The sequence below is a fragment of the Girardinichthys multiradiatus genome, chromosome 4, assembly GCF_021462225.1.
Source record: "Girardinichthys multiradiatus isolate DD_20200921_A chromosome 4, DD_fGirMul_XY1, whole genome shotgun sequence".
Classification (NCBI taxonomy): domain Eukaryota; kingdom Metazoa; phylum Chordata; class Actinopteri; order Cyprinodontiformes; family Goodeidae; genus Girardinichthys; species Girardinichthys multiradiatus.
In genome coordinates, this window is record NC_061797.1 from 36,230,850 (window position 1) to 36,256,761 (window position 25,912).

At 42.3% G+C, this 25,912-nt stretch overlaps 1 protein-coding gene across 2 annotated transcripts in view; it reads right to left on the minus strand.

The window, feature by feature from the left end:
- Window positions 1–25,912, minus strand: part of kif26ba (kinesin family member 26Ba) — a 156,742-nt gene that overhangs the window by 15,587 nt on the left and 115,243 nt on the right. Inside the window, exons 12-24 of one of the 2 annotated variants that reach the window (XM_047363574.1) lie at window positions 16,330–16,501; window positions 14,555–14,893; window positions 8,951–9,115; window positions 8,424–8,541; window positions 8,109–8,322; window positions 7,906–8,007; window positions 7,662–7,789; window positions 7,141–7,320; window positions 6,718–7,028; window positions 3,362–3,751; window positions 3,091–3,286; window positions 2,089–2,999; window positions 1,753–1,982 (exon numbers count right to left, since the gene is read on the minus strand). In XM_047363574.1, coding sequence (XP_047219530.1) covers window positions 1,753–1,982; window positions 2,089–2,999; window positions 3,091–3,286; window positions 3,362–3,751; window positions 6,718–7,028; window positions 7,141–7,320; window positions 7,662–7,789; window positions 7,906–8,007; window positions 8,109–8,322; window positions 8,424–8,541; window positions 8,951–9,115; window positions 14,555–14,893; window positions 16,330–16,501 — 3,456 coding nt within the window. Of the gene's footprint in view, window positions 1–1,752; window positions 1,983–2,088; window positions 3,000–3,090; window positions 3,752–6,717; window positions 7,029–7,140; window positions 7,321–7,661; window positions 7,790–7,905; window positions 8,008–8,108; window positions 8,323–8,423; window positions 8,542–8,950; window positions 9,116–14,554; window positions 14,894–16,329; window positions 16,502–25,912 lie in introns of both variants that reach the window. The other variant, XM_047363573.1, reaches the window with a different exon arrangement.

The window sequence follows — 25,912 nt, forward strand, 5'->3', positions numbered from 1 at the left end:
GATCATGGTGGTGGTAGTGTCATGGTTTGCGGTTGCATGAGTACTGCCAGCTGTGGGGAGCTACAGTTCATTCAGGGAACCATGAATGCCACCATTTACTGTGACAAACTAAAGAAACTGAGGGTAAAGGTGCTGGACTGTCCATGCATGTCTCCAGGCATAATCCCTATTGAGCATCTGTGGTGCATCCTCAAACTGAAGGTGGAGGAGCACAAGGTCTCTAACATCCACCAGCTCTGTGATGTCATATTGGAGGAGTGGATTCAATTCAATTCAATTTATTTATATAGCGCCAATTAACAACACGTCGTCTCAAGGCATTTCACAAAAGTCAGGTACATACATTCAATTAATCCTAACCATTGAACAGTGCAGTCAGATTCAGTTATTTATTCAAATTGGATAAAAAGTTTTTCTATCTAAGGAAACCCAGCAGATTGCATCGAGTCAGAGATTTGTTGCATTCGCTCCTCCTGGATGAGCATGTAGAGACAGTGGACAGTCACTGCCGTTGATTTTGCAGCAATCCTTCATACTGAGCATGCATGTAGCGACAGTGGAGAGGCAAAACTCCCTTTTAACAGGAAGAAACCTCCAGCAGAACCAGGCTCAATGTGAGCGGCCATCTGCCACGACCGACTGGAGGTTTGAGAGAACAGAGCACTGATCCAGGAGTACTTTATATAGGAAGGAAAAGTAAATGTTAGTGGATGTAGCTCCTTTAGTCATTTCATCTAGAAAGAAAGAACAGATAAACTTTGAGCCAGTTTTCAAGGGTAGAGTCTGAAAGAGAGCACATATAGTTAGTCACAGTAAAAGCTCAGTCAATTGCTATATCTAGGAGAAGGTTAAACACTGAAAGACAGGGCCAAGTGGATCATCTGTAAAAGGTGAGCATTAAGTTGTTGCCAGCAGAAGCTTGGATGATGCCCCTCTCCAGAAAGGTGTCACAGGTAGACACAGAGTCAGGCCAGGTGTAACTTCTAGGAAGAGAAAAGAGAGAGAACATAAAGTTAAAAACTGAAATAATAGCAAATAATGCAAAATTATTTGTTATTCCAGTGGCAGCATGTGAACTCTGGCAGCAGCTCCGGTGAACTCCATGACCAAGAAAGTTAAAGGGATGCTGTAAAAAATAATGTTGGCCACTCAAAATATTGACATTTTGGGCACATTTGGACAATTTCACTTAGGAATGAACTCACTTTTGTTGCCAGCGGTGAAGACATTAATAGCTATGTGCTAATGGTTTCAACGGGACAGCAAATTTACAATGTTATACAAGCTGTACACTGACTACCTACATTATGTATAAAATTGAGAGGTGTGTACTCACTTTTGTGACATAGTGCATTATTGGATTAATTTGGCAAATTATTATCTGATCACTTGGGGGTACTTGTGAAGCATTACAATTTTGTTTCCATACATACAGTTAATCCTTAAAGATGTATACGAAATTACCATAAAAATTCAAAAATTAATTTACAGCAAAATTAATGTATCCCGTCCTGACACAACAGAACACCGTGAATTCCACATTCCATGATACCAATACACATGCAATACTTAGAACAGGAGCACATTAGAAGTAACCATATTGACTTAGCATGACTTGATGTTTCACAAAATCCTCTTTGTTTCCTCATGTTTACACCTACCTAATGCATGTTTTTGATACAACTGCATACATTGCAAGATAGAAAACAGTGTGACAGCAGCCTAAACAAAAGGAAGTTAAAAGTAATTCACCTCGTCACTCCAGCTCCTCTTTCCTCTGCTCGATCTGTGCCTCCTCCCTGTACATGGCCCCTGGAACGGGATCCTGCACTTCCCTGGAGGAGCTCTGAGATTCTGCTGTTGACAGCCCGCAGAGGCAGTTTCGCCGTCAGACTTCCCCCCCGACTGCGGCTCAGGGACTGGGTGGACCATGATCCAGGGGCAGATCCTTGCTGCTGCTGAGCTGGGGCCTGGACTGAATTCTGGGATTATTTGTTAAGGAAAAGCAACATCACATCATCAAATAAACTGATCACATCTGGGTATAAAATCTTTGTTCCATTCCATTTTATACACAGTTCCTCTTACCTTTCCATTAGGAGGAAGGCTGGAGCTGCGGCTGCTAGTCTGGGTTAATGACTTGGTCGAGAAGCTCAGAGTCTTAGTGCTGGAAGCAGAGAGACTTCTAGATTTAGGACTGTTGGTCATTAGCAGTTTACTGACTGCTGAGATCTTTGACTGGCTACTGCTCTTGGCTGGTGACTGTGGAGCACTGCTTGGACTGCTACTTCCACTAAAACTGGGGCTGCTGGGGTTTCCGGTAGGACATGATATTGAGCCGGTGCGGGTTATATTGCGGCCAGTGCGAGGCATGGTGGTGTCTGCCCTAACCCCTCCTCCCCCTCTTAGGCTCTCACCTCTCTCCAGGGAGAAGCAGTCATAGTGGTGGGAACCACTGTTCGAGCTGTGGACCCGGCCCAGAGAGTTTGTTCGGTTGGCCAGCTGTTCTAACTTGGCGCTAAAGAGTCTGCTACTGTCTATGCTGGAGCCACGCTGTCTGGTGATCCCTGTATTATCTGCACTGCTGCTCAGTGACGATACTACATGAGTGGGTTGGGGGAGAGGACTAGCTGCCCTATTTCGCAGGTCAAGGCTGGACTTTCGTACTGGTGGAAGAGGTGGGATTCCACCCTTCTTGTGGGAGAAAAATCCTTGTTTTCCATTGGATCCTAAGCGTTCAAGTGTGGTTCGGGGACTGCAGGGTGTTGAATTGGTGGCTCCGAGACTGCGGTACTCTATTCCACTTTCTAAGTCGTCGTGGTGGTTGAGACGGTGCCAGCCCCGAGGTAGACTGGCTGTGCGGTGGATATCTGGGCTGCAGATACCAGTCAAACATCCACCTTGGACAGTAACTGCGACCATCTCACAACCATCCACAACTCTCTTGAAGGAGTCTGGAAAGGACACCACCTCACAGCCAGAGTTACTGTGATCTCCACCTATGCAAAGGGTTTAAAAATGAATAGATAAAAACGAAGGAGTAACAACTTTAAATATTTTGCTTGAGAACAACATGTGCTTGTTTCTTACCATCCCTGTAGAAGTCCCTTTCATGGCTCTTTATAGGATCTACTTCCCTCTTCTCTGGCTTCACTTCACAGATAAGTTCTCTGGGCCTTCCTTCGTCCATTCCACGTTTCAGCCAGGGGTCTTCAAAGCTTATCTCACTGGAGATGGAGGCCAAAAATTCTGCTTTTGCTTTCCCTTGGTCTTTCATAAAAGCAGTCTTTGTTGGAGAGGAGAGGATCGTGGGCTCATGTATAACCATAGGTTTGACAATCATGCAAGGGTGAGCACTTACGGTAGTCTTGAAAGATGAGACATTTCCAGATCCAACCAGAATCTGAATGTTAGTTTTCGCCATAGATGGTGGCAGTTTTTTCTTCCTGTCTCTGTTTAAAGTGCCCTTATCTGACACATTTTCTGACAGAACCAGGTCTCCTTCCAGACTCCCTCTTCTTGAGCTTTTCCCACTCCCACAACTATCCAGAACCTCAACCCCAAAGCCTTGGATGGTTTCAGAATCAGCTAGAGCCTCTCCTTGCTGACTCTGAGACTGGCTAAAGCTGTGCAGAGACTGATCTGCTTCACTACACATGCTGAGATCGCTCATCCAGGAGGACATGGGTGAACCAGGGTTTGACATTCCTATGGCTAAAGTTTCGCCAGTCCGCAACTTGGCCATTGCCACCTGCAACAGTGAGCAGCACAGTCAGGCATCCAGAAATCCAACAGACAATGATATTTGCTTTAGTTAACTACAGTGCCTTTCAAAAGTATTTACAGCTCGTTGAACTTTTTACAATAAAACCACAAACAACTTTTTTATTGGGATTTTATGATATATACTCGCATAAAGTAATTCTGAAGGGGGAAGAATTTATATTTGGTTACTTTTTGTAACAAGTGTGGCATGCGTTTGTATTCAGTCCTCCTGAAAAAACTATTTGTGGAACTACCATTCGCTCCAGTTACAGCTTCAGGTTTTAACTTTTAATTCTTTTTATCTTTTTCAGGCTGTATCTTTAGGGTCACTGACCTGCTGTTCCAGTGTCAGTTGGGGTGAAATTTTATGCCAGAACAGCTGTTAAAATAAAAACGCAACAAGCCATATAAAGGAAGAACCCAAGTTCAAGTTGATGTTGAAGACATCTTCAGCTCTCAGGGTTTTTGCTGCCTCTACCAGGTTTTCTACCAGTATTGCCCTGTATTGAGCACCATCCATCCTTCCATTCAATTCTGAAATAACCCCCAGATCCCTGCATCCCCCACCTTGTTTCACTATATGGGAAAAGGACGTTCAGGGTGATGTGTAGCTTTTATGATTTTTTTGATTGTTTAGTTCATTTTTGGTTTAATCTGATCAGAGCAATTACATTCTTCCACACCATTTATGTGTCTAGTACATGTCTTTTGGCTGCAAATTGAATGTCATATAGTTTTCTTTCAACAATGGTTTTCTCCTTGCCACTGCTCTCTAATAATGTCTGAGTTGTAAAGTGCATGGATAATAGTTGTCAGGCTCACACCTGAAAAGTGGACCTTTGCAGCTCCTTCAGAGTTGCTATAGGCTTCTTGGCTGCTTTTTTGATTAATCTTCCCTTTCCCTGCTTGTCAGTTTAGGTAGATAGTGGTGACATAGACTTCCATGTATGAAAAGCAGCAGTTCACACCTCAGCCCAACTCCTCCACATCCCATTCAGACACAAATTCTTGCCATACACCAAACACCCTCCTACCTTCAGAACCCTTGCCTGCACTAAGGATCTCAGAGGCAGATTTACATAGGCTCTTTCAGTGCCTGAAAACAAGGAAGGCCTCAGGACCTGATAATGTCTCCCCATCATGCTTGAGAGCCTGCGCTGACCAACTGGCATCCATCTTCACTGAGATCTTCATTAAGTCACTGGAGCTGTGTGAGGTTCCCTCCTGCTTCAAGCGCTCCACCATAACCCAGTACCCAAGAAACCCACCATTCCAGGATTAAATGACTACAGGCCTGTCGCCCTGATGTCTGTAGTCATGAAAACATTTGAGCGACTGGTGTTGAAGCACCTGAAGGACATCACAAGCCCCCTGCTAACAAGTCAGCAGATGATGAAATCAACTTGGGACTACACTTCATCCTACAACACCTCGACCACCCAGGGAGGGATGTACGCCAGGTTCCTGTATGTGGACTTTAGCTCGGCTTTCAACTCTATCAACTCAGACATTCTCCACCAGAAGCTCATCCAGCTCAAAGTCCCGGCCTCCACCTGCCAGTGGATCACCAGCTTCCTGAAGGACCGGCAACAGCAGGCTGCGGAGCATCTTCTCCCGCACAAGAACCATCAGAAAATGACTGCACCTCAGCAGACCTGTCTGTGAAACTCCTGAAGTTTGCAGATGACACCACTGTAATTGGACTGATCCAAGACAGTGATGAGTCTGCATACAGACAGGTGGTGGATGGGCTGGTATGCTGGTGTGGTCAGAACCACCTGGAACTTTAACCACTCTAGACTGTGGAGATGATGGTGTACCCTCAGAGAACCCCACCCCTGCACACCATCCTCACCATCCTCAACAACACTGTGTCTGCTGTGGACCACTTCCGGTTCCTAGGAACCACCATTTCCCCAAACCTGAGATGGTCCTCACACATAGACAAAGTTCAGAAGAAGGCCCAGCAGAGACTGTACTTCCTGAGGCAACTCCAGATGTACAATCTTCCACAGAAGCTGCTGGTCATCTTCTACGCTGTCATAATTTGGTCTGTCCTGTCTTCATCCATCTCAGTGTGGTTTGACTCATCCACAAAACAGGACAGGTCCAAACTGCAATGAACAATCAAGTCTGCATAGAGAATCGTCAGGGCTGACCTTCCCTCCATCTGGGACTTATACAGGTCTAGGGTCAGGAAAAGGGCAGCTAAAATCTCTGCAGACCCCACACACCCTGCACACAAACTGTTTAGGGTTTTACCTTCAGGTGGCGGTACAGAGCGCTGTCTGCTAAAACCAGCTGCCACAGAGACAGTTTCTTCCTCCAGGCTGTTTCTCTAATGAACACTTGACATTCAGCATTCCAGAACAATACCTATACTTGGACTGATCTCACTTTATATTCCATTGTAAAGTCAATTGTGTATATGTACGTTAAAAAAATATATTCTTTATTTTTGAGAGAAAAGTGTATCGGAGTCAAATTCCATGATTCCCTATACAAATTTGGTAATAAAGCTGATTCTTATTCTTTTGTTCAGATGATGGAGTGAAAACGCCCTGTGAGATGTTCAAAGTATGGGATATTGTTCCAAAACATAACCCTGCCTCAATTCTCTACAGATGACTTCTAAAGACAAAGGGCTAAACTGGATTTATAGAGGGGTGTCAGAATAAAGGGGGCTGAATACAAATGCAAGGCATGCTATACAGATTTGTATTTATTAGTAAAAAATATTAAATGTCATGCATCTATTTTCTTCTACTGCACAATTATCCACCATTTTGTTTAGTCTATAACATAAAATCCAAATTCCATACACTGAAGGTTTTTTTTGTAATGTGATCAAATGTGGAAAAGTTGAAGGTGAATATCTGAATATTTTTGCAAGGCACTGTAAGTCTTCTTTAGGCACACACCCAAACAAAAAGGTCAAACTGCTCCACCAACCTCTGCCATTGCAACCACCTCCTTAACCCCTGTGTTTGCTGCGAGACCTGAAGACAAGTGATAATTTTCCATGGCTCCATCTACAGCAGCATCACTTCTAATGCAGATAGGCTGAGACTCTAAAGCGAGAGCAGCTTCAGAGCCACAGTCGCTGTTAAAGCTGATGATGCTCACTGGACGACCGACCAAGCTCTGGTCTTCAACAAGATCTGTAACAACAATGTCCTCATCATCTCTGCAGGCCATGGCGTACACCACTTCATCTTCCCCAGGCAGGAGAGGCCCTCTTCCTCCAACAGATACTGCTGCTGCTGAGGATTGAAAGAAAGAAAAAATCTATTATTATTTTTACATTGTTAATGACTACAAGTATATTCTTCAGTCACTGTTTTTTAATGTTTATGTCTTTCTTATTTGCATCACCATCTTTGTGCATGTCCAAAGGTATTGGTGGGACGTCATCATCACAGAGTGTCTCGGCTGAGCCCAGGCTGGCAGAGAGGGAAGCAGTTGGCTCTCGGACTTGTGGGCTCATGCCTGCAGGAGACGTCCTGGACAGCAGGGACTCTGTGGAGGAGCGGCCACTGTCTGCCGCCAAACTGTCTACAGAGTCACAGAAACACAGTTGGCATTGGAATGCAATCTGTTTTGCAAGTTCATATAAGGTTTTGGGAAATTAGCTTCAAGGTACCTGTATCTGTTATAAACTACCATTTATATTTAGTGTGATTTTAGCTCATATAAAAAGACAATTTGTGGAAAATATCTTGGATGTGTGTCAGCCGACCTACTAGAGGACCTTTTATTCATACTCATTAAAATTAAAATGCAGCAGCTTTGCCATCCCGTGATATATTATCATCTGTTAAGGACGACAGGTTAACATTTTCAAAATGTAAAAAAAATCATTAAAAAATGTTTATCATTTTAGAAAAATTAATTACTGTCGGAGGTCAAAGCATCAGTAGCCTGGCCATCCTGAGCCAGGGTGTGTGAGGACAATGGGGGTGTTGCCGGCGTCACACCCTTCTGCGTGTACACCTTACATCGCTGTGATGGGGAAGATGGAGGCCTGGAAGGAGAAACAATGAAGAAAATAATATTTTAATATATTAGAAATAGCTGTTAAAGCGCAGGAATGGATTCATGTGAATATATTAAAATTATTGTTTCACTTTAATGCTCCACCTGTAGTCTGAAGTTTTTGTCAGACTTGCAATGCCCAAGCGGGGTGATCCAAGAGGACGGCCCTTCCCCTCAATATGACCGACGACATTTAGATTCTCACGGCTGCAAGAGGAGACAGTTGACGTCAAATATTCCCCCAAAGAACAACAGCAACATCTAAATGGCCAAGTTGAGCTGACATACAGAATGCCAGCAGTTCTCACCTGTCATGTAACTCAGAGTTTGTTGCCTTGTGTAAGGGGTTGGAGATGATGCTGCTGCTGTTTCCAGTTATGTTCCTGGAGCTGGTAACCATGGGGCATCCAGTGACCTGAGCTAAACTGTGGATCATTGTCTGGGCCAACTCTGCCTCCTCCACCACCTCCTTGATCTCCTGAAGCTGCTGGTCATTGCTTCTCCTTCTAGAGGTTGCTGCTTCTGAGGAAAAGGAGAACTATTGTTTTTTAACATGTTGCGGATTTTGATAAAACGCTGGGAGATATTAACTTCAAGCACAGGCAGTATATTGAGTAAATTACCAGTTTTGGCCTCTTTATCCAGCACATCTGCAGAGCCAGAAGCAGATGAGGAAGGACATGACTCTTGTTTGGCACTTAGTTTGCTTGCAGGAACCTCTTCAAAGGGAAATTTTGCCACCTATTGAAAAGGATAGAGTAACTGCTTCAGTAGATCAACCTGCCTTTTTTTCCACATGATATTAGCAGTGATGGTAACTGCTGACAATATTTTAAATATCTTGTTTTGCTTTTATTTACTATTTTAGTTATTTTTCAAAATTGTTGAGCTTTATTATTTAGCAAAACTATGTGGTAAATGCAGCTTTCAATATAAAAAAAACAAGGAACTGAGAGGAAAAGAAAATAACCACCATATTAACAATGTAGCAAATGTTACAGACAGAAAATCTTCAATAATTTAAACCAAATATATTCTGATATGATCGATGTTCAGTTTGGTAACAACAACCCACTCTTGGTGATTGTTGAATGCGTTTTTCACCTTTTTATAATCCTATCAAAGGTTATGATAATTAAGCATCTGTCACCTCCTCACTGCCATCAATGCAGTCCAGTCTCTCCTGCAGCTCAGCAAAGGTGTTGCATTTGAGACATTCAGCTCCTTCCTCTGGGACAGGGGCCAACGGTTGACCAACCAGTAACTGCGAGGGGTGCTGTTGGGCTGAGCCACTGGACTGTTCGTCTATCGTAGACTGAAAATATAGGAGAAGAAATCATTGAGATATAAATCACCTAATGCTGCTTTGAATGAAATATCAGATCAGTTTCTGATGCCAACTCCAAAATGTTGACTTTGTTGTCCTTAAGGCACTTTGTAACTAATATGTTGGCTTAGGGACATTGTCTATTTAAAAGACCATATTTGGGCTCAAGCTTTAAAGGGGAAAATTGCAAAATCCACTTTTTTAGCCCTCAAATACATTTTATTTTGTACTTGCAGCCTGTAGGAGTGCAGAAAAGTTGAATTTAGTCTCTCCAGAATGAATTTAGTCTCTCCATAAATATCTTTATATTCTATTTGGGTCATATTTTTCAGGCTGTTCCGTTTTTTCTATTCTCTCTTGCATTTTTTGAACTGTTACGTCACAGTATTTGCTGCAGAAGAGCTAAACTAAGTCATGCATTTCCGGCTGACCAATTCGCGAACCTGTCATTTTTATTTCTTGCTGCGATTTTGCATTCCAAGCTCCAGTATGTCATCCCTGAAAGTGGATGTTTTTAAATGTTCGGTTGTTGGGTGTATTAACCCACACAATTCATTACATCGTCCCCCAGCATCAGGTCCTCTTCAAAGGGCCAGGTTAAATTTTATTTTTCATGGAAATGTCCCCCCTTCAAGGACAAGTGCCTTCAGCAAACTCTGCCAGTATCCAGAAGGATTTGCCGAAATATTTCATCTCATTAACCAGTCAGTTCCTTCGGTCTATGGGAACGACGGATGCAGAGCGGTAAGCTGCAAATAAAGCTGAAATGACAACAAACTTTATTTTAGACATCTTATTGTGTGTATGACATCCTGACCATTGTTTTGATAGCAGTAGCATCGTGCCTTCTGCTTATGTTAGCGCTGTGTGCTGCTCTTAGCTCCTTGAGGACATAACCGTACTGCGCGTTTTGAATAGTATTATTACATAAATAGTTTTGCATTGTTTTTGCCATGGGGTGGGCTGGGTGGGAAGTGCCTCAATAGCATTTAAAGAGACCGCAACAAAAGGAGCATGACATGTCCCCTTTAACGTCCTTGAAGATGTCTTGAGATGTTGCTTCAATATTTCTACATGATTTTCTTTCCTTATGTTTTGTGAAATGTACCAGTCATTCCTTTAGCAAAACACCCACACAGCATGATTCTGCTACCTCTGTACTTCACAGCTGCGATGATGTTCTAGGGCTTGAAGGCTTTCCGATTGTTCCTCCAAATGTACTTGAATTTTAGTTTCATCAGACCACAGGACATATATTTAAAAATTAAAGCCTTTTTCACAAAGTGCATTGATAAACTGGAACCTGGCGTTTGAGGTTGCTTTTGGACCGATGAACTCTTCCTCACTCAGTAGCCTTTTACCTTATGTTGATACTGGACTTGTTTTACTGCGGATAAAGACAGTCTTTTAATGGTTTCTGCCAGCCCATAACAGTGTGTTTTACTTTTGCATTGGGGTTTATTTGCAAATTTTGCATCAAAATACATTAATCTCAGGGGGACAGAACCTGTCTCTTCCCTAGCGGTGTGATGGCTGGACATTTCTGTCGTGTTTAGAATCAGAATCAGAAAAGCTTTATTGCCAAGTACGTTTTTGGACATACAAGGAATTTGTTTTGGCGTAGTCGGTGCAATACAGTACAAATTAAACAGTATAAACATATCTACAATATAATATAAATATATGTGCACAGTTTTAAGTGAGTGAGAGTAAATATAGAGCAGTACAAGATGCAAGAGCGGTACAACAGTGCAGGTGATCATTGTGCAAGTAATGCAGTGCAGTCAATGCTGAGCGTTAATGTAACAGCATAGAGTTACAGGTTACAGGTGTCCTGTCAGCAAAAAAAGGGGGGGTGTGGGGGAAAGGGAGAGTGTCAGGGTGGTTTCCGGGCTTTGTTAACCAGGCTGGTGGCAGATGGGAAAAAACTGTTCTTGTGGCGTGAGGTTTTGGTCCGGATGGACCGCAGCCTCCTGCCAGAGGGGAGAGTCTCAAAGAGTCTGTGACCGGGGTGGGAGGGATCAGCCAGAATCTACCCTGCCCGCTTCAGGGTCCTGGAGGTGTACAGTTCCTGGAGCGACAGTAGACTGCAGCCAATCACCTTCTCAGCAGACCGAATGACACGCTGCAGCCTGCCCTTATCCTTGGCTGTAGCAGCGGCGTACCAGATGGTGATGGAGGAGGTGAGGATGGACTCAATGATGGCTGTGTAGAAGTGCACCATCATAGTCTTTGGCAGGTTGAATTTCTTCAGCTGCCGCAGGAAGAACATCCTCTGCTGGGCTTTCTTGATGAGGGAGCTGATGTTTGGCTCCCATTTGAGATCCTGGGAGATGATGGTTCCCAGGAAGCGGAAAGATTCCACAGTGTCAATTGTGGAGTCACAGAGGGTGATGGGGGCAGGTGGGGCTGGGTTCTGCCTGAAGTCCACAACCATCTCTACTGTCTTTAGAGCGTTGAGCTCAATGTTGTTCTGGCTGCACCAGTCCAACAGATGGTCCACCTCCCATCTGTACAGCAGACTCGTCACCATCAGAGATGAGTCCGATCAGGGTGGTGTCGTCCGCAAACTTCAGAAGCTTGACAGACTGGTGACTGGAGGTGCAGCTGTTGGTGTACAGGGAGAAGAGCAGAGGAGAGAGAACACAGCCTTGGGGGGAACCGGTGCTGATGGTCAGGGAGTCAGAGACGTGCTTCCCCAGCCTCACGCGCTGCTTCCTGTCAGACAGGAAGTCAGTGATCCACCTGCAGGTGGAGTCGGGCACACTCAGCTGGGAGAGCTTCTCCTGTAGCAGAACTGGGACGATGGTGTTGAAGGCAGAGCTGAAATCCACAAACAGGATCCTGGCAGTAGGTTCCTGTGGAGTCCAGGTGCCGGAGGATGAAGTGAAGGGCTAGGTTGACTGCATCATCTACAGACCTGTTGGCTCTGTAGGCAAACTGCAGGGGGTCCAGGAGGGGGTCGGTGATGTCTTTTAGGTGTGAGAGCACAAGGCGCTCAAAGGACTTCATCACCACAGAGGTCAGGGCGACGGGTCTGAAGTCATTAAGCCCTGTGGTCCTTGGCTTCTTGGGAACAGGGACGATGGTGGAGGACTTGAAGCAGGCTGGCACATGACATGTCTCCAGTGAGGTGTTAAAAATGTCTGTGAAGACTGGAGACAGCTGATCAGCGCAGTGCTTCAGGCTGGCTGGTGAGACAGAATCCGGACCAGCAGCTTTCCGGGGGTTCTGTCTCCTGAAGAGTTTGTTGACGTCCCTCTCCTGGATGGAAAGAGCCGTCCTCGGCGTGGGTAGGGGGCTGGTGGGGGGGGGGGAACTTCAGGGTGGGGGTTGGAGGTGCCAAGGCCCCTCTTGATGTTGGGAGGTGGGGGTGGTGGATTGTGGCTGCAGCTGTTGGGGGGCATCGTGGGGGATGGTTGCAGGACTGTCCCTTTGTCTTTCAAAGCGGCAGTAGAACTCGTTCAGGTTGTTGGCGTGGCGTCGGTCGTTGATGGAGTGGGAGGCTTTCGGCTTGTAGTTGGTGATTTGCTTGAGCCCTTTCCAGACAGACGCAGAGTCGTTGGCTGAGAACTGGTTTTGGAGCTTCTCAGAGTACAGTCGTTTGGCCTCTTTCACTGCCTTGCCAAACTTGTACTTAGCCTCTCTGTATATGTCTTTGTCCCCACTCCTGAAGGCCTCTTCCTTATCCATTCTTAACCTTCTGAGTTTAGCTGTGAACCAGGGTTTGTCGTTGTTGTAACTCACCCTGGTGCATGATGGTACACAGCTGTCCTCACAGAAGCTGATGTAGGAAGTCACAGCCTCTGTGTACTCGTCCAGACTGTTGGTAGTAGTCCTGAACACATCCCAGTCTGTACAGCCTAAACACGCCTGGAGATTCTCCACAGCCTCACTGCTCCACTTCCTTGTCGTCCTCACAACAGGTTTGCAGAGCTTTAGTTTCTGCCTGTATGCAGGAATCAGGTGGACCATGATGTGGTCGGATTGGCCAAGTGCAGCACGTGGGACGGCGTGATAAGCGTCTCTAATGGTGGTGTAACAGTGATCCAGAATGTTGTCCTCTCTGGTCGGACATTTTATAAACTGTCTATATTTGGGGAGTTCGTGGGTCAGATTACCTTTGTTAAAGTCACCAACGACGATTACTAAGGAGTCCGGGTTGGTCCGCTCCACACTCAGTATCTGGTCGGCGAGCATGCGCTGTGCGACCTGCACGTTAGCTTGCGGCGGGATGTAAACACCGACCAGGATGAACGAAGCGAACTCACGGGGGGAACAGAAAGGCTTACAGTTTATGATGAAGGCTTCCAGGTCTGGAGAACAGTGCTGCTGAATCACCGTCACGTCGTTGCACCAACCACTGTTGAGGTAAAAACAGATTCCTCCACCTTTCGCTTTGCCGGAGAGTTCCGTGTCTCTGTCCGCTCTGTAGAGCTGGAATCCTGCCAGCTGCAGCGCAGAGTCTGGTATTAATCCACACAGCCACGTCTCCGTGAAGCACAAAACTGCTGACGAATAAAAGTCCCTGTTTTTCCCCAACAGCAGTTGTAGTTCCTCCATTTTGTTGGGAAGTGAGCGCACGTTAGAGAGAAATATTCCAGGTAAAGGTGTTCATAGTCCACGCTGGCGAAGACGTACCAGCAGCCCAGCCCGTTTACCTCTCTTACGGCGTTTCACCGCGTGAACAAAGGTGAGCGGAACCTTTGACCAGAATGTCCAAATATTCCAGAGCAGTAGGTAGAAATGTTGGAAATAACTCCTCTGGTGTAGTAGCCCTGATGTTCATGAGTTCTTCTCTGGTGAGAGAGCTCCGGGTACCATCACAGAAGACCGTTTTAAAGCAAAAAACAAAACAAAACAATGCGCACCAACACGCCGAGGCGACCATCTGCGGCGCCATCTTGCCTGAGACATGTTCATACTTGCATATAATTTTTTTAATGATGAACGTGGCCGCTTCAGTAATCTAGAATTTGTACCCAAGGATGAACCAGACTTGTGGAGGTCCACAATTCTCTGTTTCATTTTTTTCCCATGATGTCACTTAAGGAAGCAATGTTTTAAGGTGTTGTGTTAAAAACAAATAACAGATGTGCCCCCTATGCACAAATATTGTGAATAAACCATTTAAAACTTACAAAACCACAACATAATCATCTTGGCTTTCTGAAATTGTTTAATGGCAAAGTAATCTGTATTTAAACTTCTGACTGTTGAAGAGACTGAAACATAACATTTTCTGTAAACATCACTCTCATTCTGGCATTTAGTAACTAGATAGAATTTTGGTAATCCTGACTAACCTAAAACAAGAAAATTGTAGGCTGATTATATGAATTATATAAATTTATGTTAATGAGCATGTCATGTATCATTTTGTAACGTGTATATAAATATCTGATTTCAGCTGTACATTCCCCTCACCTTGTTCTGGGCTCCAGCTGGTTGACATTGCCCATGTATTTGATGCTGCTCTGGTAATTTTCCTCGGAGCAAAGCTGGGACAATCGGCACAAACTCCGGAGGTCCCTCATTGTCGGTCAGCTCTCTGTCAGACACAGCCGCCCCGTTTGGGCCCACGTAGATCACTGTGTCGCAGGACTGCTCGCTGCTCGAGTACTCATCAGGGTCACTGGATAGTCTCAGCAGCGGCAGTTCAGAGTCAGCGTCACCACGGTGATGAAAAGGTCGCAGGTGGGTTGGACGACGCATACGACCCTCCTCGCATGAGCTTTCTCCTCCAGAGGAGCTTGATGTATATTGCTTCAAGAAGAAGTCGATAAAGAAAAATCAAATGTTTTAGCTTTGTTTTTTTTATTCTTTTCTTTATTGAATTGATAGCAGCCACACATCTAAAATAAAAAAAATCACAAGTATGCATAGCCCAAATTTTTGTTTAAAAAGTCATGCTTTTCAAACTCCTACATTTTAAACTGTTGCACAACTTGTGTGCAAAGTACCGCTCGCCCAACAGGGGGGCAGCTGTGTGTGATGATAGAGGAAGTGAAAACACTAACCTTTAACCCTCATCAAAAAGTCAAAGTCATCTGTATTAGAATTTATTGGTAGAAAAAACAGCTATCTGAAGAAAACCATCCATCACGCTTTTTAAGGTAACAACGTTAAGAAACAAACATTTGCAACATGCAACTCCCTCAGTATAATCTGTACATTTAGATTTATTAAATATGAACAGGTTTTATAACTATTATTTTTATACATACAAAATATAACAGTATGCAACATTATTTTAGCAGCAGTAGTTTTAATAATAGTATTTTGTTTTTAAATAAAATCAGTTAGCTTAGTTGATATATTCTTTTGATACATTTATATTTTAAATATCTTGATTGAGAAGTAGAACAGAAGTCAATTTCCTTCTTGTTGTGCACAAACCTGGTGAATAAAGCTTATTTTGATTCTGATTCAGTTAGCTTATGTGATATATATTTTTAAACACAGAATACTATTATTATTACTGCTGCTAAAATAATGGTGCATATAAAAATAATAATAACACAGATTATATTGAGCATGAGAAAATAGAAGATATTGAAAAATAAAATCAATCAGCTCATGTGATATATTTTTAATTAATGTTTTAAGGTCATAAAACTGTGTTTTTGGTCAATGCTACTATATCAACAAAACCAGATGTTCAGAAAATAAATAAATAATTCAATGTACAATCAATCAATCAATAATGCCTCCCCACAAGATTGAAGATCAGAACCTAAATGTTATTCAGTTTGTTCATCCCTGCTATATCTTACAGTATCTAATAGACACATTTCACATCTGATATGTTTTAGTGGTTTGTGGCTTTCAGCTTAACCTTTTCTACTCTGTTCAACACCTCTCAAAAAAGCGAACATGCATAATAAACAAAGTAATAAATTACATCCCTTTTAACTCATCATAAACACTTTATGTTTAAAAGATTTTTCTTTTAGTTGCCTTGCAGGAACTTCTGAAAATAAAACATGCATTTAATATTACAACAGTCAAGGGTAATGTAGAGCAGGTTTTTGTCATAAGATTGATGACTTTGCTGATTATCAGTTGAACAGCACAATTAGTTACAAGTACTTTTCAACATAATTTTTTTTATCTTAGCTGGACATTAATACATTGTGTTTAATTTGCAGCTTTATTTTATTTTGAAGTAAAAAACTCTGTTAAGCAAACGTCAAACTCACCACAGTTACTTTAGTTTTCTTCTTTTTCATGCGGAGGACGCGTGAAGCAATCTGGATTGTGGAGAGCGTTTCGGAGAAATCTCTGGGTGAGGCGGAGATGTGAGCAATCATGGTGGTCCTGCAGTTCATGTTGCCTAGCGACTCCCTTAGCAACATGGTCAGCTTGCTGTCCCTGGTTACACGTATAGATGAGACGTGAGCACTGAAGACAGGTTTAAAAGGCATGCATGTGTACAATGAAACAGAATGGCAAGCATAAGCATAAAGCCCTTAAACCTTTTCACATGATACATTACAACCACAAACTTTAAGGTTTTTACTGGGATTTTATGTGATGGACCAATACAAACATATCAAGACTGTGGATTATTGAAAAGAGTAGTTTTCTGGAAATGGGAAGGTTGTGAGTTTGATTCCAGCTTTCCCTACCACATGTTAATGTAGTCTTGAGTAATGCACTAAACCTCAAGGTTTCTATTTATTTGCATGTCAGTGTGTGAGCAGTGTAGGTGCAGTTTGGTGGCTCTAGGGTAAAAGCTTGTTGGGTTGTCTGTATTACTAGAAAAGAGGTATGCACGTACTGCATAACTGTTAAGGAAACGAAATTGATACTTAAAAAAGAACCTTCATGGGCGGCGCTGGTGGTGTAGGGGTGAAAGCGCGCGACCATATACAGAGGCTACAGTCCTCGAATGGCGGCTGTCCCGGGTTCGAGTCCCGGACCCGGTGACATTTACCAAATGTCTCCCCCTCTCTCTACCCCTCTTTCTTGTCTACCTACTGTCAAAAAATGGAAAAATAAAGGCCACTAGTGCCGAAAAAATATCTTAAAAAAGAACCTTTATATAAATTTTTTTTTTTTAATCTGAAAAGTGTCAAATGTGTCCCCTGGGTCCATACTTTGTAGAGCCACCTTTCACTGAACTTCAGCTTCAGATGTTTTAGGATATGTCTCTCATAGCTTTGCACATTTAAAGACTGACATTTCCCCAATTCTTGTTTGCAATATAACTCAGGCTCAGCCAGATTGATTGAAAACCATCTGGACCTTGACCTGCCCATTCTAACTCATGAATATGCTTTCATTATTGTAGATCTGACTGTTTGTTTAAGGTGATTTTCATGTTGGAAGTTAAACCTCCACCCCAGGTCTTTAGCTTCTCAAAGGTTTGGTTCCAGCTTAGCTGGATTTCTGCGGCTGGGCCTCTTAGCTGCTTCTCTAATTGATGCTCTCCTTGCCCAGCCTGTCAGTGAAGGTGCTTTCTGTTGATCTATTACATAAAATTCCAATAAAATCAAAATAAATTTGTGGTTGCAACATGACAAACTGTGAAAGGGTTCAAGGGGTATGAATACCTTTGCAATGCACTGTATTTTCACAAATTGAAATATTCATTGGAAATTAAATAAAAGCAAAAGTGGTGCAAAAATAAATGGAGGGTTTTTCAGAAAGTCTCTACAGAAGCACTTTAGATAGTATAAAGTCTAATATTTTAAGTTGATCCATTTCCCAGAGAAGTTTATAGTTTAAGAAAAGTGTTTCTCCTGGGTGGGCCACTGGAATCATTTATAGCTTAGATCTGTGTATGCATGTGCTGGGAACCTGCAGGTTGACAGAGCACAGCTCCTGTGTGTCCTGTTCACTGTGTGTCCTTTTTTTTTTGTAAAAAACACAGCCTGCAGTCATTTGCACATTCACATGCAGACATAAAGTATGCACACACTCCTATCGTGACCTCCTCTTTTTCATCACAGCTCTCTTTCTCTTTTCTTCTGCCTTGAGCTTCAACAAACCCTCCTCCTCTGTAAATCTGCCTCTATCTCTGCATTGCTCACTGACATTAATATAGGTAAACTCATGACTCATGAAGCATTCATTTGGATATTAATTCAAGAACTGAGCATGCTGGATTAGATCTCAACCCTCAGTCTGTGCTAAAGCTATAACCAGATTGTCTCTGCGAAAGAAAATTCACTATCTGTATGCTCTCTGTGAGTACACTATCGATAATCTATAGGATTTAAAATCACAGATCCTCACATTTTACATAAGATCATGGAGCATCCATCTATTGTCTACACCAGTTTATCCATGCAGGATTACAGAAATAATGGTGCCTATATCTGAGAGTCAATGGGCAAGAGGCAGAGATCACCCTGGGAGACCACCAGTATACAGGTCCTTCTCAAAATATTAGCATATTGTGATAAAGTTCATTATTTTCCATAATGTAATGATGAAAATTTAACATTCATATATTTTAGATTCATTGCACACTAACTGAAATATTTCAGGTCTTTTATTGTCTTAATACGGATGATTGTGGCATACAGCTCATGAAAACCCAAAATTTCTATCTCACAAAATTTGCATATTTCATCCGACCAATAAAAGAAAAGTGTTTTTAATACAAAAAACGTCAACCTTCAAATAATCATATACAGTTATGCACTCAATACTTGGTCGGGAATCCTTTGGCAGAAATGACTGCTTCAATGCGGCGTGGCATGGAGGCAATCAGCCTGTGGCACTGCTGAGGTCTTATGGAGGCCCAGGATGCTTTGATAGCGGCCTTTAGCTCATCCAGAGTGTTGGGTCTTGAATCTCTCAACGTTCTCTTCACAATATCCCACAGATTCTCTATGGGGTTTAGGTCAGGAGAGTTGGCAGGCCAATTGAGCACAGTGATACCATGGTCAGTAAACCATTTACCAGTGGTTTTGGCACTGTGAGCAGGTGCCAGGTCGTGCTGAAAAATGAAATCTTCATCTCCATAAAGCTTTTCAGCAGATGGAAGCATGAAGTGCTCCAAAATCTCCTGATAGCTAGCTGCATTGACCCTGCCCTTGATAAAACACAGTGGACCAACACCAGCAGCTGACACGGCACCCCAGACCATCACTGACTGTGGGTACTTGACACTGGACTTCTGGCATTTTGGCATTTCCTTCTCCCCAGTCTTCCTCCAGACTCTGGCACCTTGATTTCCGAATGACATGCAGAATTTGCTTTCATCCAAAAAAAGTACTTTGGACCACTGAGCAACAGTCCAGTGCTGCTTCTCTGTAGCCCAGGTCAGGCGCTTCTGCCGCTGTTTCTGGTTCAAAAGTGGCTTGACCTGGGGAATGCGGCACCTGTAGCCCATTTCCTGCACACGCCTGTGCACGGTGGCTCTGGATGTTTCTACTCCAGACTCAGTCCACTGCTTCCGCAGGTCCCCCAAGGTCTGGAATCGGCCCTTCTCCCCAATCTTCCTCAGGGTCCGGTCACGTCTTCTCGTTGCGCAGCGTTTTCTGCCACACTTTTTCCTTCCCACAGACTTCCCACTGAGGTGCCTTGATACAGCACTCTGGGAACAGCCTATTCATTCAGAAATTTCTTTCTGTGTCTTACCCTCTTGCTTGAGGGTGTCAATAGTGGCCTTCTGGACAGCAGTCAGGTCGGCAGTCTTACCCATGATTGGGGTTTTGAGTGATGAACCAGGCTGGAAGTTTTAAAGGCCTCAGGAATCTTTTGCAGGTGTTTAGAGTTAACTCGTTGATTCAGATGATTAGGTTCATAGCTCGTTTAGAGACCCTTTTAATGATATGCTAATTTTGTGAGATAGGAATTTTGGGTTTTCATGAGCTGTATGCCAAAATCATCCGTATTAAGACAATAAAAGACCTGAAATATTTCAGTTAGTGTGCAATGAATCTAAAATATATGAATGTTAAATTTTCTTCTTGACATTATGGAAAATAATGAACTTTATCACAATATGCTAATATTTTGAGAAGGACCTGTACCATCACAGTGCAAAACAGACAAACTGGACAAACAACCATGCACACATGCATTTACTGCTAAGGGCAATTTAGAGAAACCAAATTAACCTAACATGCTTGTTTTTGGACTAAGGGAGGAAAATTTAATACTTTCACCTACGCTTAAATCAACAACACACCACACACCAACACACCAAATAAGGTTATTCAGATTTTTACTCTAGTTGTTAACGGTACAATGCAAGCCTCCATTTGTATATGCTAGTAAGGCATACACACAGTGTTGGTCTGTTTTAACTTCTAAAATATGACAATTTTTGAGTTCTTGTTCCTTTTCCACCATCTTTAACCAGCTCTGCCATCAGCAAGTTATTTTCAGCCAGAAAACCGTGCCTCACTGCATGTGTTATTCCTTTTCTGCCTTTTCCTTAAGCCCTTAGAGATAGCAGAGTGTGAAAATCAACACTCTGAGCAGCCAGTCTGGAACCTGACTTTGCCAAAAATATCTGAAATCATATTTTTGCCACTCAATGCTAAGTTTGAACTTCTGCAAATCCCCTCGGTCATTTCTCCATGCCTAAATGCCCCAGGTTTCTGCTATGTGTCTGGCTGATCGCACAGGGACATGTTTTAATGAGCAGCTATGCACAGTACAAAAGTGGCTGTTGAGATTTCATCCATATGAGCATGATGAGGTGAAATAATGAAACATGTCGATCCTGTTGCCTATTGATTATTAAAATATTCTATTGATTCTTGCAGCAAATAATCCACTGAGCTTTCACAGAGTGGAGGAAAAGATTAATCATTATGTTGTATCACAAGTTTGAATTATCTGAAGATATCAAAATGACTATCAACAAAGATTTTTGATGTTTAGTACAGTTAAACCTAATACAGAGTCTTATGGCGCCACACAAATTATTGCTGATAACTTAATAAATTTTGTTTTGTTGTAGCAAACATACTGCATAATCTACACGTGAAGATAAAATTGGTACTGTCTGGATTCCTAAAAAAAACTATTAACATGTTAGTAATAAAAGATGAGATGGCAAATATTGACATTGTGGCATCATCAGGGCCATATTATTCCTAGGCTGTACTTACAAAGAAACAAGATAATCACAGTCAGTAATTAAAGGCCTAATATCACATTTCAGAGCAAAATACCCTATAAATATTGAAAATATGTAGCACAAATAAATCCTAATCAGTCTACATTTGGATCCAGTGTCCGATGAACTATTGTTCTACACAGGCATGAACTGTTTTATTGATTTTTAAAGACCTTTGTAACGGGAATGTGTGGAATGAATATGTAGCCACTTATTGACAACACAGAAAAAGGATGGAGTGGGCACTTTGGCTACAGAGATCACCTATGCAGGAATGTGGGTGACCTCCAGGGAAGTAAACGGTTAACGAGAATGAATTTCTTCTCACTCCCCCCAATAAAAGTCTGTCTGCTGGAAGCACTTTTTGCTCCCAGGTTTTGAAACTGCTGAAATAGTTGATTTAAGGGAAGGAACAACCTAAAGATGGAGAAAAGGGACATAAAATGGTTAATGCCATTGCTAGGACAGATGGCTTGAGCAAGGAGTAAACAGCCAGCCCACTGAGGTAATTGCTGCAGTCGTTTGTGAACATTTGTGTTTATGTATCTTTTGTCAGTACAAAACATCTTCTGGCGTCGGCAGATCAAGGTTAGTCAATAACTGCATTCCAATGCATATTCTATGACAATTTGCTTCAGGTGTAACTGATTTTTCTGTCTGATATAATAATAGTGTGATTGTTTGACTGCAGCTGCATCTGATTGTATATGGACATTTTATCTCTTCTATAAGCAACGTGTAGGCTGAGCCTAAAGAGACTTTTTAGAGACAAACAACATGTTGTTAAGGTGGAAACTAACAACAAACATCTCATACAGTTTAAGTGGCATCAGATTAACATTTTGACAACATTACTGTAGTGTAGCTGTTGGGACCCAGCCATGGGAACAAAATGAAAGGCCAGTACGAACTTTTCTGGAACTTTCAAAATAAATCGCATTAACCTACTTCCTGCACAGCCAGAAACGGGGAATAACAGCGGACTTCCCGTGACGTCACTGTCCGAATAAAAACCCCGCTTTTGCAATAAACTGACCTCTTCCACGCAGGTCCCCAACGGAACTGGATGGAGGGACACAGCGCGCTAATGTCTCTTTGCTGGCAAACAGACATAACTCTTCAAACTGGATCCAAGAGTGTCATACGATCATGCAATCGTATGACACTCTAAGTAGGAATGAATTGCTGTTTGTGTATCCGGTATTTATTCATGAACAGGGTAGTTAAGGTATAAGCGTTGCTTGACTTTTCTCTCTGATGCCTACAGAAGCAAACTGTATTCCAGAGAGTTCCCAGCAGAGACCCTGTCTCTACAATGCCAAGTGGAGCAGTTTTTCCTGGTCTGAAGGAAGGACAACAGGACTGCATCACCGTGGTTACAGCAGTAACGAGCAGTTTGGCCGGCGGGCAGAGCAAGCCGCCCCCCACAGCTACGGAAGTTAGCTGAAGTTAACCCTTTGTTCACTGTGGATGCTTTATTCAACTTTGTCGCCCGGACAACGTTTCCTCAGCACGGTTCACGTAACAGGTAGTGTTGGGCAGAGAGAAGTAGTTTAGAATGAAATAATCTAAACATTTTTCGTTTTATGACGTTTGGTTTTGTTTGTGTTGAAACTCAGCCATCTTAATGCTAGCAGATTATCTGCAAAGCACATGTGCTCAGTTTATATGTTCTGTGTTTGTGTTTTTAAGATAAGACAAACTTTATTCAAAAGGTGATTTTAAACACAGAAGATCGGCCATAACGCGCCGTCCACGCTTATGCATTTTAACTCTTTTATTAATGGCATTTTTAAAGTGTGTGTTTGATTCTGATGATAAACTATAAGCTTCTTTTGTTAGCTTTAACTGCTAACAGCTAAGAACACATACTGGCCTACTAAAGATCATTTACCCAAAAAGGTTGTTAGTTTTCAATCCAGTAAAATATTTCCCTAAATATTACTTTACTAAACTAAGTAACACAATTAAGCCCATTTCTCAAAGATTTGGTTCTTATTCAAAATAATATTTCTTTAAATATTATTTTAATAAATAAAGGCAGCTAATTAAACACTGTTGAGAATTGGTCATCCAGAAGGTTGGTTTTATTCAGCAAGTCATTCTTAAAATATTATTTTATTAAAATAATATTTTATCTGATCTTGCATTGTGAATGGTTGTCTAAACATATGCTGATTATTGCCTAAGTTGGTTCCAAGACTAATTTCACTTCACTTCCAGATTCTTCAAGATAATCCTTGGTTCTCAAACATAAACATTGCATGGTAATGTTGCATCACTCTTTTGGTCATGGTTTTCAGCCATCTTTGATCAGCTTGTTTTTATTGTACATAGCCCATTAGTCTTCCTTATTCTTTAATTCTGCTTAGTAGTTTAGTTGGATTGTTTTAGCATAGTAAAGAGTTTGTTGATTGAAATATGTTTGACTTGAGTTGACTTATTTTTGTTAATAAATTCTTCTATTTTAAGAAATTGTGTGAATTCATTCCATGTGTGTGCAGAGTTTATGCTGTTCAATAATGTCAGAGCTTGGCTCATCCCTTTCAATTTTGTCCTAATACTACCGCCTTATTGGGATGGTATTCACAGGACACCCTTAACAGACTGAAATATTATTTAATAAATATTAAAGTATTAATATTAAATATTAAATAATATATTCATGTTCATAATTACAATATAGTTAAACCATCACAACTGAATCTCAGACTGATTATGTGGAGAAAGTGAGAGTTGCAAAATCACTTTATGACTAGCTAACATAAAGTACTCTGATGACATGGTTTGTTTTTGAAGAACATGTTGATGCATCATTAAACAATGCTGCTCAGAACAAACGCAGAACTTACATCTATCTGAATACTAAACATGATATTCTACTTTCATTTTTGTGTTTTTTGTCACAAGTGGTCTATCATCAATGTGGTAAAAACAGGCTCATAACAGAGAGCTTGTAAATCCTTCAGTTGGGTGCTAGTTTGTTAGGTCTCCTAAAGAAATTTAACAATTACTGGTTTTAACGGTTATGATAACATTTCTTAGGACCAAGTCAGTTATTTTTTTTTCTAAAGGATTTTGATGTTTTTATAATCGAACTCGAAAGAAGGACAAGTTGACGCCAGCTAATCCGCACAAAATGCCTCCCTTCACCACAGAGGACTTCGACAAACTTTTACAGAAATTGGCTGTTTTGGAGATGAAAATCCATTGACTAGAAGAGAATGTGGAGGTGAATATGGTGTACAGCGATGATTCAACTCTGCCTGTGATCCCAAACAGTGACAGCCAGCTCAACGACTCAGCTGGCAATCAGAACTCTGAGAATAAACCTACCGGCAGAAACCTCTGGCATGTTTTAGGGGCATGCCCAAAAAATCAAGGGGGACGACTCACTGGAAGATCTCAGCAATTAAATAAATTAGAATGGCCAGAATTAAAGAGAAATGCCTCCGTTTCCCCTGGGAAAAAGAGACTTCGACAGCAAGCTGCTATCACAACAACTGATAGGAATGAGACAGCTGGAAATAATGGAATTCCCCTCCAAAATGGATTTGCCCCACTACAGAACGAAAACCAGGAAAATTATCCATCTTCTGAGAACAATAAAAGGTTTGAGAACAACCTTCATTCTAAACAGTCTTCTCCTAAATTGCCAGAGAAAAAGCATCCCACCGGACCAAGAACCCTAATAGTGGGCGACACAGCTGTGCATAGGATTAAAAACTTCTACAACAAGAAAAACACAGAGGTTATGATTGGTACCAGTAACGTGGTGTCCGATATCTCAGAGAATATACTTGCAATCACAGAAAAGCGCCCATCTCTAGAAAATCTTATTATATACTGTGGAGCCATGGATGACGTGGATAAGAAAAAATCAGAAAGACTGAAGGAGGATTTCACTCGTCTTCTGAATATTGTTGGAGGTCTCAATATCAAGTTGTTTCTCAGCGGACCCTTTGCACCAATTTTCTGTGGAGATGAGATTTTTTCTAGACTTCTGATGATTAATAAGGGGTTGAAAAAAACATGTGCTACCACACCTGTGAACTTCATCGACAACTTCAATATTTTGGGGGAAAAAGACAACTCTTCAAGCAAGATGATTTCTGTTTGCACAAGCCGGGAGCCAGACGTCTCACATCTAATCTCTTCTATTCAGTAAATAATCCGCCAGCAGCTTCGACCTTCAGCAGAGAACATGGAGCATCAACAACAATGATAATGCTCCAGCAGAAACAACCGCACAGTTAGCTGAGAAAGAGAGGTCATCACAAAAGGTCTCCCAGCCGAAATCCACAGGAGAAGTGGATATACCCCCCTCCCCCTAAACCAAGACCTAGACCGACCCCCCCGTTAAACCCCCCCCATCCAGACCCCGACCACACAGAACTCTCCCATCTCCCCACTGAGCCCGCTTTTTGCTTTACTGGATTTTGATAACATGAAAGGAGTTCTTAAGATTGGGACCCAAATGGCTCTGACCTCTTCTCCATTCAACAACCCCCGTGTCCGAGGCCCTGCTACCAAACCAAGATCTTCCAAATGCCACACAGCCCCACCACTGCCTAATCTATCTCCTCCTAATCAGGACCTTCAAATCACTTCTCTGTGATACAGTCTGGGCCCCAGTGGTAACTATCAGAAGTGAGCATGTCCTGTTTTTTTTTTGTTTTTGTTTTTTTTACAAAATA